The sequence below is a fragment of the Nyctereutes procyonoides genome, unplaced genomic scaffold, assembly GCF_905146905.1.
Source record: "Nyctereutes procyonoides isolate TBG_1078 unplaced genomic scaffold, NYPRO_anot_genome, whole genome shotgun sequence".
NCBI lineage: Eukaryota > Metazoa > Chordata > Mammalia > Carnivora > Canidae > Nyctereutes > Nyctereutes procyonoides.
Window position 1 is genome coordinate 22,558,297 of NW_026575117.1, and position 15,110 is coordinate 22,573,406.

General features: G+C 54.8%; 1 protein-coding gene across 17 annotated transcripts in view; it reads right to left on the minus strand.

Annotated features, from left to right (window-relative positions):
• NFASC (neurofascin) overlaps window positions 1-15,110 on the minus strand; it is a 181,458-nt gene that overhangs the window by 33,613 nt on the left and 132,735 nt on the right. For 10 of the 17 annotated variants that reach the window (XM_055334123.1, XM_055334130.1, XM_055334120.1 and 7 more), the window contains 12 exons: window positions 13,218-13,361; window positions 12,204-12,315; window positions 11,737-11,903; window positions 11,099-11,246; window positions 9,757-9,881; window positions 8,810-8,854; window positions 7,511-7,612; window positions 7,012-7,209; window positions 6,158-6,228; window positions 4,642-4,864; window positions 2,688-2,803; window positions 785-989 (listed from right to left, as the gene is read on the minus strand). In XM_055334123.1, coding sequence (XP_055190098.1) covers window positions 785-989; window positions 2,688-2,803; window positions 4,642-4,864; window positions 6,158-6,228; window positions 7,012-7,209; window positions 7,511-7,612; window positions 8,810-8,854; window positions 9,757-9,881; window positions 11,099-11,246; window positions 11,737-11,903; window positions 12,204-12,315; window positions 13,218-13,361 — 1,656 coding nt within the window. The remainder of the gene's footprint in view (window positions 1-784; window positions 990-2,687; window positions 2,804-4,641; window positions 4,865-6,157; window positions 6,229-7,011; window positions 7,210-7,510; window positions 7,613-8,809; window positions 8,855-9,756; window positions 9,882-11,098; window positions 11,247-11,736; window positions 11,904-12,203; window positions 12,316-13,217; window positions 13,362-15,110) is intronic. The other 7 variants (XM_055334133.1, XM_055334132.1, XM_055334131.1 and 4 more) reach the window with 3 other exon arrangements.

Below are 15,110 nucleotides of genomic sequence, written 5' to 3' on the forward strand. Positions count from 1 at the left end.
GGGTTCAGGGGCGAGGAGAAAGAGACCCAGGATGGGACTCAGGGACAGGGCACCAGGAGCAGGGGCGATGGGGAGAGCCTGGAGATGGAAAGCAAAATGGGGGGGGGGCAGGAAAGAGAGGAATAAAGAAAGCAAGAGGGAAGGACAGAGAAGGAGGAAGAGAAGAAGAATATGGGGGAAGCCATTAAGGAAGGAGGGAGGAGAAAGAGAAGAGAAATCGGCAAATGTCGAGCTGATAAACTGATAAACGAGAGCTGATAAACGAGGACGTAGTGAGCTTTGCAGGAATCTGCCTCCCAGGACCAGGGGGACCTGGAACCAGCAGCAGGCAGGGTGCCCCCTGCAGGGCCACCTGTCCAGACAGAAGCTTCTGGATCACAGTGCTGAGTGAACTCTGAAGGTCCTGAGTGCTGGGGAATAAGCCGGGTGCTTCTGGTGGTCAGGGAGACTGTGCTTCGACCTCCCTCCGGAGTCAGGGGGTAGCCAGGGCTCCCGCAGCACCCTTGTAGGGGGGAAGGTCAGTCCGCTAGCCCTTCTGGAATTCTGTCAGCAGGCAATATAGGTCTTCTCCTGAGATACACAGTCCTGTCAGGGCAGGCCAGCCGGTCATGCAGCACTCGGGGGATGGCAGGAGCGGCTCAGCTTGCAGGACGTAGGTGCCTTGGGGGTCGCAGCAGAGGTCACCTTGTGCTGTCTGGCCAATGTATGCTGGGGCTGCTCGAGGCCCACCTGGACGTGCTGCCCTTGTCCTGCCCCACCCTGCAGAGTCTCAGGGCAGACCTACCTCCTTCCGGGGTGGTGAACTCCTTGGTTTCACTGCGAGGCCCATCGCCTCTCCCATTGACCACGACCATCTCCAGCTTGTAGTTACTGTAGGGGAAGAGGCGGGACACCACGCCGCGGGGGCGGTCACCAGGGAAGCTGGCTTGCTGTCTCTTCTGAGACACCCACAGGTTCTTCAGCAAGCTGCTCTCCCTCCAGTAGTAGGCCTTCGGGACAGAGGCAGGCCGGTGAGGGGGTGGTCAGGAGGAGCCGGGTTAGTAGTTAGTGCCAGCGGTAGTGACGGTTTGCCCTCTGCTTGCCACAGGCTCCGAATCCCGAATGCCCTGGGTAGCCCCGCCTGGGCTGGGGCAGTGGCCTTAGAGGCCCCATTCATTAGCCCCTAGTGAGTGTGAACTGATGTCAAACAGGACACGGGGGCTTGGGGTTCAATCATTTTCTGAGCCACACTGCCTCTCTCGGAAGTAGGCAAGTTGGCCAAAGTTACTAATGGTGCTGGTGCTTATTTCCATCATGACACTTAATTCCAGGCCCGGGAACAAGATGCTCATGGAGTTCATGCTGGAACCACAAATAATAAGCCCAGGGTGCAGGCACGGAGAGCTCTCTTCTGTGCTCAAAGGCCACATCCCCTTGAGTTGGATTAGTACGGTTTAGGTTGGCAGGAAGCAGGAGTTGAAAAGCAACAGGTTACCCCCACAAGTCTGAATATGAGAGTTGATTTAATCCTTTGAAGTCAAGCGGTTTCTTTTAATATTGTTTGAAGACCTTTAGAATGCGATAGACACAAGTCCAAGTCAGTGGACACCAGGCTGCCTGGTGGCAAGATCCTGGATGGGATGGCCTTGAGAAGGTGGTAGTGTTATGGACAGAGTCAAGAGGTCTGGGACATAAGGTACGGTTAGCACTAGGTACGCAGGCCCAGGTCGGGCTACCGTGTCACCATTACCTGGGCCTCCGATGGCAAAGGAAGAGGAGGAGATCCACACTTGAGAAGGGGACCCAAGGGGAGCTTTAGCTGGAATGATCTCCAGGCAAGTAGGTTAAGGGTGCGAGTCGAGTGCTGGGGAAGAGCTCATTAAGTGTACACATTCTCTTGTCTTCCTTATTAGTGTCCTACCGAATTGATGTCCTAAAAAGAGACCGATCCCTTCCATTCTGTCCCCAGTTGTCCATCAGCCAACTCTCAATGACCTGTAAGTCACAGAACCTGCAGCATCCCATGCCTACAGCCTCCGTCACTTCCCAGGCAACTTGTAAATAAAGCTATGTGTAAGGGAGAGCCTGGCATAGCCTGGTTTTCTCCCTCTTTTCCCCGCCTCAGCCCACCCTTGCAAAGAGGAGAGACACGTGAGCAGAAACTGCCCATAGGCAGGGAGATCAGGAGAAGCCAAGGGCCCTGATAATCCACATGCTGGAGAATCCGGAGTTGGCTGCGACAACAGGGAAAGTGTTTACAGTGTCTTGGTGGCTCTGCCTTGTTAGTGAGGGCTTCATGAAACCAGACTGGGTGAGGCAAGCAGCCCAGCAGGGGCCATTAGGAGAGGGGTGTAGCTCAGTGCTGCCTCAACACTGCTCCTAAGATACACGTGTGTCTGCTCACACATGTATTACGAGCATGATGAGCGATATGCAGCGTCAACCCAAACCCACCACCCTTCATGTGATCTTCTGCTGAGCAGAATCTCAGCATATCTGTTGCAGGACACACCTGGATATATATATATATATATAAAATTTTTTCCAGGTGTATTTTTGAACAGGCAACACCATCTTCTTGAATTAACTCTGGATCCAACAACTACCCCTAGGACCCCTTCCAGGTATCTCATGGCCTGCATCTGCTACGCCCTTGCCCTGGTTAGCAAGCTGGGTGGTTAGGCGGGGCTGAGAGCTGGTGTCCTCACTCGGTACTCTCTGAGCTGGCCCTGGACTGTGTCAGGGTAAACGCGGTTCCACTGGAGACTGATGGCTGTGCTGTTCAGGACTCGGATTTTAACGTCAGTGGGTGCAGCCCTGGGATCTGCAATGTTTTGGGACAGAGAACTGGTTATGCGAGCGGGGCTGGCCCCTGGACTCTAGGGTCCTCTCGGACTTATTCTCTGCTGGGGCCTCCACCTCCTCTGGACACTGGGTACTCCATGCAGGCAAGGGCTATGACTGTTCCACAAGATTGCACTTGGGGGAGTGGGGGAAAGCCAGCGCAAAAGGGCGGCCATCGGGTGGGACGGATCTGCCTACATGTTTGGAGGGCAATTATTTGCTATCCTCCCATGCTGGGTAGCCTCCGTTTGCCCCTGCATCCCATGCACTACCTTTCTCCGCCTGCTCTGTGTCCCAGCAGGCTGCCCTTCTTTGGACTGTGTCAGTGGGTCCTGCTGTTCACAGGCTACCAGATGGGTTTGCTCGATAGGGAAGGTCAACAGGAGACCCCAGGGCAGGAGGAGAGGGAGGGTGGGCACCTGGTCCCCTGGCCCTTTGAGGCTCAGAATGTCATAGCAGGGTCCTGCTGTCGCTACCCCTCTGGGTCGTTTCTGATACCTTGCTAGTTTCCCTCAAACCCTGTCCTCACGTTAGAGATAGCCCCCTTTGAATGACACTCGTTTTCCACCAGCACCCTGCAGGAAACATCAGCCACATACTGAAGATGTCCCAACCTCCTTCAGGAGGGGATTCTGATCCTGACTACGTGGAGAGACAGACCCCTTCCCCCTGCTGGAGCTGATTTGTACCTCCTTTTTCTGCACTCTGCCCAACAGAGCACAGGCTGAGGGGGTGGGCAGGTGCCATGGAAGCTGGGGGCGGGTACACGAAGTCCACTAGACACTGCCCATTCTGTACTCACCAGCCAGTAGTGCCCGCCAGTCCCCTGTCTGGAAGTGCCTGCACCACGAGACAAGGAGCAGGATGGACAGAGTCGGCTGGTACTACCCACTTATTACAGAGTGGGTCCAATCCATAATCACCTCCAGAAACGTGATACCTGGGGCCCACTTCTTCCCACCTGACTGTCATGCTCAACACAGACCCTACTCTTAATCCCTAGCACTGGCCCTTGCAATTCCCCCAATGGGGATGTTCCTCCTCCCTTCCTTCTGGTCACCGTATCCATCTACATGATCTTTCCTTGGATCACCTTGACCAGGAGGGGCTGCTCAGCAGCTTACTCCACTGATGTGCTTGGGAGAGGGAGACCACTGCCATCTTAAAAGCCAGGTGCATACTTCCACATACATGCCCAGAATCATGTACAAAGCCTGGCTTCCCAAAAACTTTACTCTGCATGCCCAATTCCAAAGGTTAAGAGCAACACCGGGATGCCAGCTGGTAGCTGATCTGGATCATTCCAGTCTGGGGCTCTGGAGGCCTTTTCTATTTCTCGAGGTCTCCCCCGGGGAGCCAGGCAAGAATCTGGCCTGTGGCCCTGTTTCCTGTGGAGGAATCTAATTATGGCTCTTTGGGAGGGAGAATCTTGAAGTCTTGGCCCTAGCAAGGCTTGGCAGGAAGGTAGCTTAGAAGGCCCAGCTTCTATTTTCAAGCCTGACAGTTGCCATTGTTTAGTACTGGCAAGAGTTTTCCCTCCTAGGGCCTGAGTTTTCACATCCATAAAATGGGAATATTGGAGCAGGTGACGATGTTCAGTAATTCCAACTAGAGTTCAGGTGATGACATTTCTGCTCCTGACATCAGGGGCCTGTTTGTCCCAGGTCACTCTAGGGAATTTCTCTTTCCTGAAAATCGGCTGTCCTCCCAAGATGTTCTTGGAAGTCCTGTGACCCACCCTGAGGTCCCTGGTCTGTGAGGCTGGCTTTGTGCAGCCCAGCTGTGTGGGTCCTTGCTGGGGCAGGGGAGGGTACTCACAGTCTTCCCCGGAGTAACCGATGACAGTGTCTGGCTCAGGGCCCTTCCCAAAGTCATTTTCGGCCTGGACTCGGATCTCATAGGGCACGTAGACGGGGGTCTGGCCCACCACGTAGCGGGAGCCCCACACTGTGGCGTTGTTCCACGTCTCTCGAGTTTCTCTCCGCCGCCACTTGACGATGTAGCGCAGGTTGGGGCCAAAGGCAGAGGTGGCGTTCATGGGCTGAGCAGGGAGAGATGGAGGGCAGGGGTGGAACCCAGGCCCACCCACAGCCTGCACCCTCCTTCTGTGCCAGCCATTCTGCCCCGATCTGCCCAGCATTGGAAGAGCGTGCCACCCTCACCCTGAGTCCCCCAATGCCCAGAGTCTTATGAATTCAGCAGCATGTAGCTCTTCTGTGACACGAGCTTCACACTCAAGAACCTAGTCACTCTGACTCCCAGAGCCACCCACATTTGCAAGTCCATAGGGAGCCAAAGCTGTATGTCCAACAGGACTCTCCTGTGATGCATCAGTAGGAAGAACAAAACAAGAAAATAACAGAATATTCTCTAAAGTTGGAGAGGGATGAGTTTTGGGTTAGCCAGCCACAGCATGCCCACTACCAGTGAACTCAGAATTCCAGAACTGACTTGGGTTCTACCGAATCCATGTGTGACTGTCCTGTCCCTCCCAGCACCTAAGGGGTGTGTGTGTGACTCTGTTCCTTCTTCCCTAAGGGCCTGGTCCAGGATCTGTCCCATGGGAGCCCACCCTACAGAGCTGTAGACCAAGAGCTGGTCCTTGCAAGGTCCTAAAGATGAGCCCCAGTGTCTTGAACCTGGGCTCAGCCCAGCTGCCCAGGCTGCTGTGAGATCAAGCCCTCAGAAGGATGGGGATAGCCACGATCCCACACGCTGTCTCTCCCTGCTTCTCTTACCCATGGTGACAGCACAGAAATGTTAATATTTCAGTGGCTAAATGTGCATTTCTCAGACTTGGAAGTGGTTTGGAAAAAAGTCATTTTGAGACCACATATATCCCAATTTTGGTTTGGAAAATATAGTCAGTGAGCCAAGATAAAGATGAGTTTTTTTTTTTTTTTTTTTTCAATCTTGGCCTGTAGGGAAGCTTTTGCATCATCTTCATTCCTGGACTAAAAGAAAGCCTGCAGGGAAAGCAGCTCGGGTCTGGTCTCCCCTCTACCCCCAGCCATCTCCAGTGGGAGGACCCCAGAACACACCCAAACTAGGTCTAGATGTTTAGGCCAAATCTTTCCTAGAGGCCCACCTAAACCCCTCCCTCTCCGAGAGACCATTTTAGTTTGCTTGTATTCTCTCTGATTTTGCCAAACTAGCTACGTTCTTTGGTCACCTCTGCTCCCATCTCCTGTCTTAACTCTTGCTCTTAGACATGCTCCAGTTTAGTCTCTGGAGGTCCAGGGGCCTTGGGGTCTCAGGGGCATAAAGAGCAAGGGCTCCCAGGTACTCAAGGCTGAGACAGCGGGCCCATCAAGGGGGACAGAGGGACCCTTACCGTCCAAGTGATCTCCATGTTGTTCTTTCTGGTCCCTTCTCCCTTTACGTCGGCGGGATTGGACTCAGGGGCTAGAACCCAAGTGGATGCAAAGGTCAAGTCCAATTTGTGCCACCAGGGGCAGTGAGCAACCTCTCTCCCTCCCAGCCGACCAGCCCCATCTTTCCCCAGCATCTCTCTGCGCCCTCAGTCCCACAGGCAACCAAACTTGCTCTGCTGTTTTCTCAGGTGTATGATATGCTTCCCTAGCTAAGACTTCACCCCCACTCTCCTCCCCCAAGGAGGGCTAATTTCTTTTGAATTTTAATCCCTCAGCAGACAGCATTTATCATAAGGCTTCCCATACTTTGGATGGTCCCGACAGCCAATTCAATGTGGATTATCCCCTCCATGGATTACCCACTAAATCAATTTAATATCAGACTGGTTTATCCCTGGCATTTAACACTTTGGGGAAGCAGCTCCACTCTCATTGAGCTGGCATATTTTCAGAAATCTAAACATTACCCAAGCATGATAGGAAAAAGAAATCTGACATGACACCAGATTATATTTTTCTCCTGCCGATCTTTGCCATAGCACTTCCCTTTAAAGCAGATCGTCAAGAATTATTAAGGATATTAATAATAATAATCACAGTTAGCATTCACTGTGCACTTAGCTACACACCAGGCATCAGGGTAGGGACCCAACCCGCATTTTCAGACAAAAGCCTCCCCACAGCCCCGTGATGGGAGGTGGTGTTGTCATTATTCCCTGTTTCACAGCTGAGAGAGTCCAACCTTGGAGAAGTTAGGTGACCCGCCCACGTTCCATGGGCCAGGAACTGGGGCCATCGGCCCTCAGGTACTCACGCGCCCCGCTGGTCCGGTAGCGCTCAGAGGGGAGGCTGGGATGGCTGCTGCCCACCTCGTTGATGGCGATGACCCGGAACTGGTAGTTGACATATGGGGACAACTGGAGGATGGCAGAGTTGACACTGCCTGGGAACTTGGAATGGTCATGCCAGACCCCTGGCTGGAACTGGTCCTCTTCAAACTGGACGACGTAGTCTGAGTGGGCAAGGAAGACAGTGCTGGTTGGGAGCTGAGTTGACGGAGTTCTGTGAGGTACTCCCTCGCGGTTGCCGCTAGTCTTAACATTCTGCCTTGGGTAGACAAAGACCCAGGGACAATTCCTCCCAAGACACTGAGGGGACCCAAGGCCTCTGTGTGCTGTGTGAACAGCCCAGGGCACGCGCCAAGGGAGGCAGAAGCGGGACCAGAAACCAGGGCAAGGCCCCTGGCTGCTCCCAGAAACCAGGCCGCCATCCATCCCTCTTTCCTGGATTGGAGCACGGGGCCCCTGGCTGACCTGTGATGGGGCTGTTGTTATCATCCCCTGGGATCCAGGTCAGCCTCACACTCCTCTCAGCCAGGTCAGTGAGCTCCAAGTCCCGGGGTCGGTCTGGCCGTCCTGGCAGCAGAGGAAGAAGACACCACACGGGACTCCCGAATTAGAGCCAGCCTGCCCTGCGCTGGCCCCAGCCCTGGACTCTGGCCTGTGATGGGCCCCTGAGGGGCTGAGGTCACCACCAGTGGAAAACAGCCCTGGCCTGCCTGGAAAGGTCAGCACAGGGACTACCCCCTTCCCTCAGGGGGCTGAGGAAGAACCAAGGGGAGACTTAAAATTTCAGCACCCCAAAAGAGCATCAAAGGATGTAGGGTGTAGGGAGAACTGGGACCGACCCACCCCATTTCTGTGGGTATTCTTAGGGTGTGAGCATTTGGAAGATGATGCCCTTTTCATGAGACCCGTGCTTGCAACCTTTAGGGAAGCTGGCAAGGAAGTGTGGGATTTGGTCTCATTTTCTCGGGATAATTACCTTCTACTCTGTGTACCGAGGCTTTGAGGTTACAGGAGCTCAGGGGTGTCTGGAGAGCTGAACAAGGCAGCTGGGTTAGGAGTGTGGGAGGGACAAAGGCTGAGGACCAGGCCAGGGAGGAAATAGGGACTTAATCCAGAGTTTCAGTGATGGACAGGAGGACAGAAGAGCATCAGCAAGCGTCCAAACAGGACTGGGGGCTCCTGTCTCACTGGATTTCCTTGGTGGGTGTAAGGGCCATCTTGGCCTGGGGCTAAAGCTACCTCACTACTGACTGATGGGGTACGTGTGATGTTTCCCCATCCTGGCTGCTTGAGCCAGTTATTTCTGAACTCTGGCTGGTAACTGGGAGGATTTGGAAGGTGGGTCACATGAGCCCACATTCGTGTATGCGTGCACATGTGTGAATACAGATTGTGAACGGGTGTGCAGCAGCAGAGGTGGGGAGGCTGCAAACGAGATGGGCCTACAGGTAATTTGGAGCACGTGGGCTTTCCTGAGAAGCGTGTAGGGAGAGAGAAAGCTGGCAGGGAGAGAACAGGTTACCACAAGGAAGGGATGGGTGAGCAGCCAAGGACTTCCGAGGAAGCCGGGAGCAGGGCTGTGGCAGGGCTGGGAGGTAAGGGGCAGGACCTTTGAAAGGAATCAGATTTGGCAGCGAGTGGAGAGTGTGACCCACTTGCCTATATGTGGTACCTCCTGTCCGGTAGCACCTTCCTCCTCGGACTCCACCCTCCCAGCTACCTAGAGAGGGCTTAGGAAGGGGTCCTGTGATTAGTACAAATTACCTTTGGGCAGGGCAGCCAAACGGTTAGTTGGAGTGGCCTGATCAGCTGCAAAGGTAAGACGGGTTATTCAGGTTAGCACATTATCCAGGATTACAGGTGTTTTAGTAGGATGGGAATAGGTGGCTGAGGTTTGAATGGCTGCCCTGGGCTGAGGTGTTCTAGGCACACCCTCACCTTTGCTTCCATGGAGACACCCCTGTGCTTCCTCCATGGCTGACAGTGTTGGAGGGGACTGTGTGCTTCCCATCCCAACGCCACTATGTGCCTGGGACCACCATCCTCAGCGACTGCATTGCCGCCACAGAGGGGACAGAGTGTACCAACAGTAATGGCAATAGGACGCCCAGAGGGAGGACAGAGGTGATGAGGGGACCCCAGGGGATGTTCTTCCCTGGATGGGAAAGGCTATCTTCCCCTGGGGTTGGGATGGTTTAGTATTTACAGTCTGACTTGGACACAGGGCAAGAAAAGATGAAATCGGTTTGCAAAGTGCAGAGTGCCCTATAAAATCCCATTAAGGAAACAGGAGCAGGGTGGGAGGGGGAGGGAGGCTAGTAGAGGGTGTTGGCAGGACAGACTCAAAATTCAGTCTTGCTTCAATGATGAACTGTTTTAACTGACGTAGTGGTACAGAGGTAGCTGTAAAGTTGGTATGGATTATCACAAGAAGAATCCCTCATCTACCTTCCCCCTCTCGTTCAGGCACCCATCAGTTGAGGATTTGGGTGAGCTAATGATTCTACTCAGGAGGCAAGGTGTCCAGCACAGCTTGTTCTGAAAGGAGCAGCTTCCTAACTCTTAGATCAAAGGGCAGGAGATCACCACCCCTGACCAGCTGGCTGACCACAGGCAATGTCCTGGGACCTGTGTGGGGCTCACTGCTTCTCTGACCTCGGGAAGGGGTGGGATGGGAGGCGGTCAGAGCATGTATGAGCAGTGGCAGTTACCTAGCACGGTGAGGTAGGCCTTGGCCAGGTCCTGGTCCAGCTCAGTGCTGGCAACACATGTGTAACTGCCCTGGTCCCGCTCAGCCACGCCAAAGATGGTCAGGGAGTCGTCTTCCTTCTTCATCCTGCAGGGGCACCAGGGAGTGGTTGGGAGGAGGGCGAGTGGGTAGACAGTGAGCGGTGCAGGGGAGCTCTGGGCACTGCCTGCTTTCTCCCTGGAGTGGGGATGGTGAGTGAGAAGGAAGCATCACAGGCTGGGCAGGGTAGCCACAGCCCCTCGCAGGGGACAGGAGGCTCCCTCCCAATGATTTGAGAGGGCCATGGTCTTCACCACTACCTGGAGCACTTAGGTGCTTGATGGAAGGGAAAAGGAAAGTGGGTGAAGCAGAAGTGGCCCTGATCACATTCAGACTCACATTCACTGTCCTCAGACTGCCTATTATCTATTCCTTGCTGCCTTTCTTATGCTGTGCTCTTCCCCCCCAAATCAGGGCACGGTCAGGTCCACCCCCCAAAAGGCAGGCTGGTAGCCCTCCTCCTCCCCTACTTCCAGCTCTCCCTTCAGCCCACGCCCGTCTGTGCACCCAGGCTCAGGCCAGCTGTCCTGCGCTCCTCTGAACTGTCTCCTGAGGAGGGAGGTGGACACCACAGAGCAGGGTGGGCCGGGAAAGCTGGGAGTGCACAAAGCCTGTGCCTGCCTGCAGAGCACACCCTGGGAAAAGCCAGATGATGGTGGAAACAGTCGTTCCCTATGCCCAACCTCAGGGCCCTGCACAACCACCCTCCGAGATGTGGGGGGAACAACAAAGAGCCCCGTGGAGGGCTCTCCATCCCCCTCCATCACTGACTGCACATCAGAGATATCTGCCGGGACTTTTGGACACTCTCAATGCCTCCCCTCCCACCACGCCACTTAAATCTGGACATAGGAGGCCAGTGAGGTCTAGTAAAAGCACCCTAAGCGCCTATGGGCTGAGGCGCCCCACTAACACCCTGGTGGCAGGCGGCTCGGGCCAGCCCTGCCCTCTGCTGGACACCAGGGGCACTGGTAGGGCTGAGTAGGGCTGAGGATGGGGGTGCTCCCAGCAGAAGAGGGAGGCAGCGGGGAGGCAAAGGGGTGAGGGGAGAGAAGGGAAGAGAGAAAAGAGTGAGAAAGAGGAGAGGGGGAGAACTGGTGGGAGAGGGGGAGGTACTGATGCTGCCACCCCCTCCGTGGCAGTTCCTGGGGGACACGATGCCACAGGTTCTCTGTCCCTGGGTTCCTCCGTGTGTCACCGAGAGCAAGGAGGAAGAAGATGGCCCGGACTCACACCAGGAGGAGAGAAGGAAGGAGCAGAGAAACCTGTTTCCTATGTAGAGAGGCTCATCATCCTTCAGCCAGGAGACCGTGAGCTTCAGGGAGGGGTCGTGCTTCACCCGACACTCCAGCTGCACCGTCGTGCCCCTTTTGGCCACCTGGTCCTCAGGCATCCGGTAGATCCTGGTGGGGTCTGTGCAGAAGCCAAGGGAGCTTGTCATCGGCAAGGCCTCTGCCCCCCACCCCGCGTGGCCACGCAGTGAAACACATGTGGCCTCAAGATTAGAGGGACCACGGGAGGAGGCAGACAGAACCTTCAGGTGTATGAATGGTGGTGGTGGGGCTAGTAGGGGCAATTCCAAGGAGGAAACAATCCCCATGTCCTTTCTCTCTGGCTGGGGAATCTACGATGCACTTCCTGGGGGGGGTAGCAGGGTGCTGGTAGGGGTCTCCAGCTTCCCTTCCCAGTCCCACGGGGACTGAGCTGAGCAGAACTCTGTGTTCCCGGCCCCCAGGCCAGCCAGAAGCCCTGTGAGGACGCAGAAGCCCAGCGGGAGGGCCCCATGGGGGATCTGACGTGATGTGTGGTGTGTTTTCAAAGGGAATGGCGCACGGGAACCACTTGGAGGAGATGGCTTCCTTGCCTGCCCCACCCCGCCTCTACCTACCAACCTCTCCTTTACCTTTGACCTCCAGGCGGACCTGGTTCTCAGCTTTGCCCAGGATGTTGGTGGCGACACAGGTGTAGATGCCTTGGTCCTCCTTGCGGATCATCTTGATTTCCAGACTGCCATTCTCGTAGACGTGGTAGTTACCACCATCCAGGTTACTTCCCTGCCCGTTCTTAAACCTCACAACAGAACAGCGGGACACACAGCACACTGAGAGAGCAGTGTGCAGCCCCGAGCCCCCGATGCTCTGCCTCCCACTACTGGGCAGCCCTGGCAAGTCTCTGGCCCTTTCTAGGCCTCGGTTTTCTTCTCTGCATAGGAATGGGGCTGACGTCGATGATTGATCAGCTTTCTCCCAGCTTCCACCCTACAAGGTTCACTGGTCTCGCTGAATACCTACTTTGGGCCAGGAGGGTAATGAGTGCTATAAACCAGAGGAATCCCCACCCCCTGGGGGTGAGGCCTGGTCTGGAACTTACCAGCGGAGTGTGGGGATGGGAGACCCAAAGAATGGGCAGTCCAGCCGTGTCCGGTTGTACAGGATCACCCTAATGAGCTGGTTCCGGGGTGACAGCATCCGGGGTGGCACGTCTACAATTTCCAGAGAATGGACCTTGGCTGGGGGGCTGGGGGGGGTTAGCTCCTCCAGTTCCCCTCCCCAGGGTCTTCCATGTGCTTTGGCAGCACAGCAGCTTTCCAAGCACCCCTGTTCCTCACCCCCCACCACAACCTCCCTCCTTTTTTTTTTAAGATTTATTTATTTTTATTTATTTATGATAGACATAGAGAAAGAGAGAGAGAGAGAGAGGGAGAGAGGAGAGAGGCAGAGACACAGGAGGAGGGAGAAGCAGGCTCCATGCAGGGAGCCCGACGTGGGACTCGATCCCAGGACTCCAGGATCACGCCCTGGGCCAAAGGCAGGCACTAAACCGCTGAGCCACCCAGGGATCCCCTGCAACCTCCCTCCTTTAAGAAACCTCCCAGGGTTGGGGAGGGAGGAGGGAGCTCATCTATCTGCCCTCAACCTACCTTCCACCCAATCCAGCTTTTGCAAAGGGTCTCCCAGATTATCCACCAGGTTCCAAACCCTCACAGTTTGGGTTGGGTGGTGCCGCTACAAACAGGAACCTGCCCCTTCACAACCCCAAGGTATCTCTGAGCTGCCCCTGCCCTCTCCTGGATCTAGAAGTGACACTAGTACTCAGAGGCCACCCTGAGGCCACCGAGAACAGAGTTGGCGTGGATACGGGGAGGGGGTGAGACAGGCCCCACCCTCTCATCTGGAGATAGGAGCCTCATATGGAATTAACAGTCTGCACACCCAGATCTCAAGTCCTCCATCCTCCCTGGAAAACCCATCTTCAGTCTCCATGCTTCCTCCACCCCACTGCTCTCCTACCCCACCCAGCCTGGCTGACCTCTGGAGAAGAAAGTGGGCCCCACGACAGGAACAAGCCCCAGGGAGGCTCCACCAGGTGGAGGGGTGCACTCACCCAGCACGCTGACGAAGGCGTTGGCCAGTAGGTAGCCATGCTCGTTGGAGGTGTTGCACTGGTACACAGCTCTGCTGCTGATCTGGGTGTCCCGGAAGATGATGGTGTCCCCGGCCACCTCACGGTTTGGGTTGGGTGGTGCCGCTACAGACAGGAAAGATGCTCCTTGTGAGAAATGGGGCAGGCTGGAGGGCACTTGGGGCTCTGGCCAGGGCTCCCTAAGATGACTGGGTGCCGTGGAAGCAGCAGCCCGGGGTGGCTCCCAGAAGACCCAGCCTCCAGCTCCACTGCTCCTTAGCTTTGTGACTTTGGGTCCATCATCAAACCTCCTGGAGTCTGTTTCTCAGCCTGTTCAGTGGGACTGTGAATCCCTGCTGGACCTATGTAACAGCTGGGCAGATGTGGCTGACAGCATAAGGTGTGGAAACAGAAAGGAGTTTGAATTCCAACCATATGACCTGTCAGCATCATTCAGCTCCTCTAAGTTCCAGCCTCCTGTGTGCAGAATGGAGATGACACATCACCTCAGGTTATGAGGATAACCTGAGATTTTAATGCATGTCTCAAGTCATTGGCAGAGGCCCGGCACGCACGCACTGATTATTGTTGCTGTTAACTATTTTAGTCCATTGTGCATATACATAAATGTTTTGAAAAGGACAAAGAAATGTCAACTCGATGGAGTCTACCAACTTCCCATCCTCTGAACAGAGCATTGTGCAAACATTCAGAGTCCAACCAATAAGCCAATGCCTGTTGAAACCGAATGAGTCCTTAAATTTGCCAAAGCTACCCGATTGTCCCAGGAAATATATCCTAAACGGACAGAGGACCTTTCCCCCCGCAACTCTTCAAGTATGGCTGGCTTGGGGTGCAGAGAGCAGATGCTGGGGAGTGGCTGTGGGGTCTCAGTCCCACTCACATGTCTATCTGGGGCTGGGACAAATCAATAAATTCTAGGCCTCATTTCCCTTCTCTGTCAAGTAGGGGAGATTTACTCCCATCCTTCCTCACTCCGAGGAGCGTTATTAAAAGAATGATAATAAGCTATACAAATAAAGTTTTCTAGAAATGTAAAGAACCCCCACTCCTTTCATTTTTCACTAGAAGGTGACTTTCCTCTCTAAAGTTTCTGGACTAAGCCAGGTGACTTGGCTTGGATCGTCGTGAACTCACCCAAGATCACCCAGACCTATGGCAGCGGTGGGCAAAGAACCAACCTGGGGTCTGGCCCCCGAGGCGCCATGCCACAGATACCACATCTGAGCCCGGGACTGGGGAGTCAGCAAGAAGTAAGTGAAGATGAAGTCAGCATCCTTATCGCCTGTCCCCAAGTCCCCAATCAGCAAAAAAGGCACGAAGGAGTCCACGCCAGCAACTTCAATGCCTCCTCCCTCCGGCAATTCTCAGAGACCAAACTTTCTTCTCAGCCACCCCCCCCTTGACTGACAGGTGACCTTTCCAGGGCCACCACTTAGTTGCGGGTCCCAGGCTCTGCATTTATTCAATGGTGCCGTGAAGTTTGCTGCCTCAGTCTGCCTTGTTCTCAGAGTGCTGTCAGGACGGGGAGAACAGCAGAGGGCAGGCAATGTCCGGGGCTCTGCGTGTGCCCAGGGGAAGGACACTGGCTGGGAGGGAGCTTTGTGCTCAGTAGAGGGTGCAGTGTGCTGCATTCTTACAGAGACCCGCCAGGACATGTTAGAAAGTAAATGCAACTATACACGACACGATGGGAAAACCTGACCAAGAGCCCTGGCTGGAAGGGGCCCTGGAGGCACCTACTCCAGCCATTGGGTAGGACTCAGTTTCCCCAAATCTGGGCATACCCCTTAACTGCATCCATTCGACTTTGTTCTCGTGGGGAAGTTCTTCCTCATATCTGACCTGGCTCTC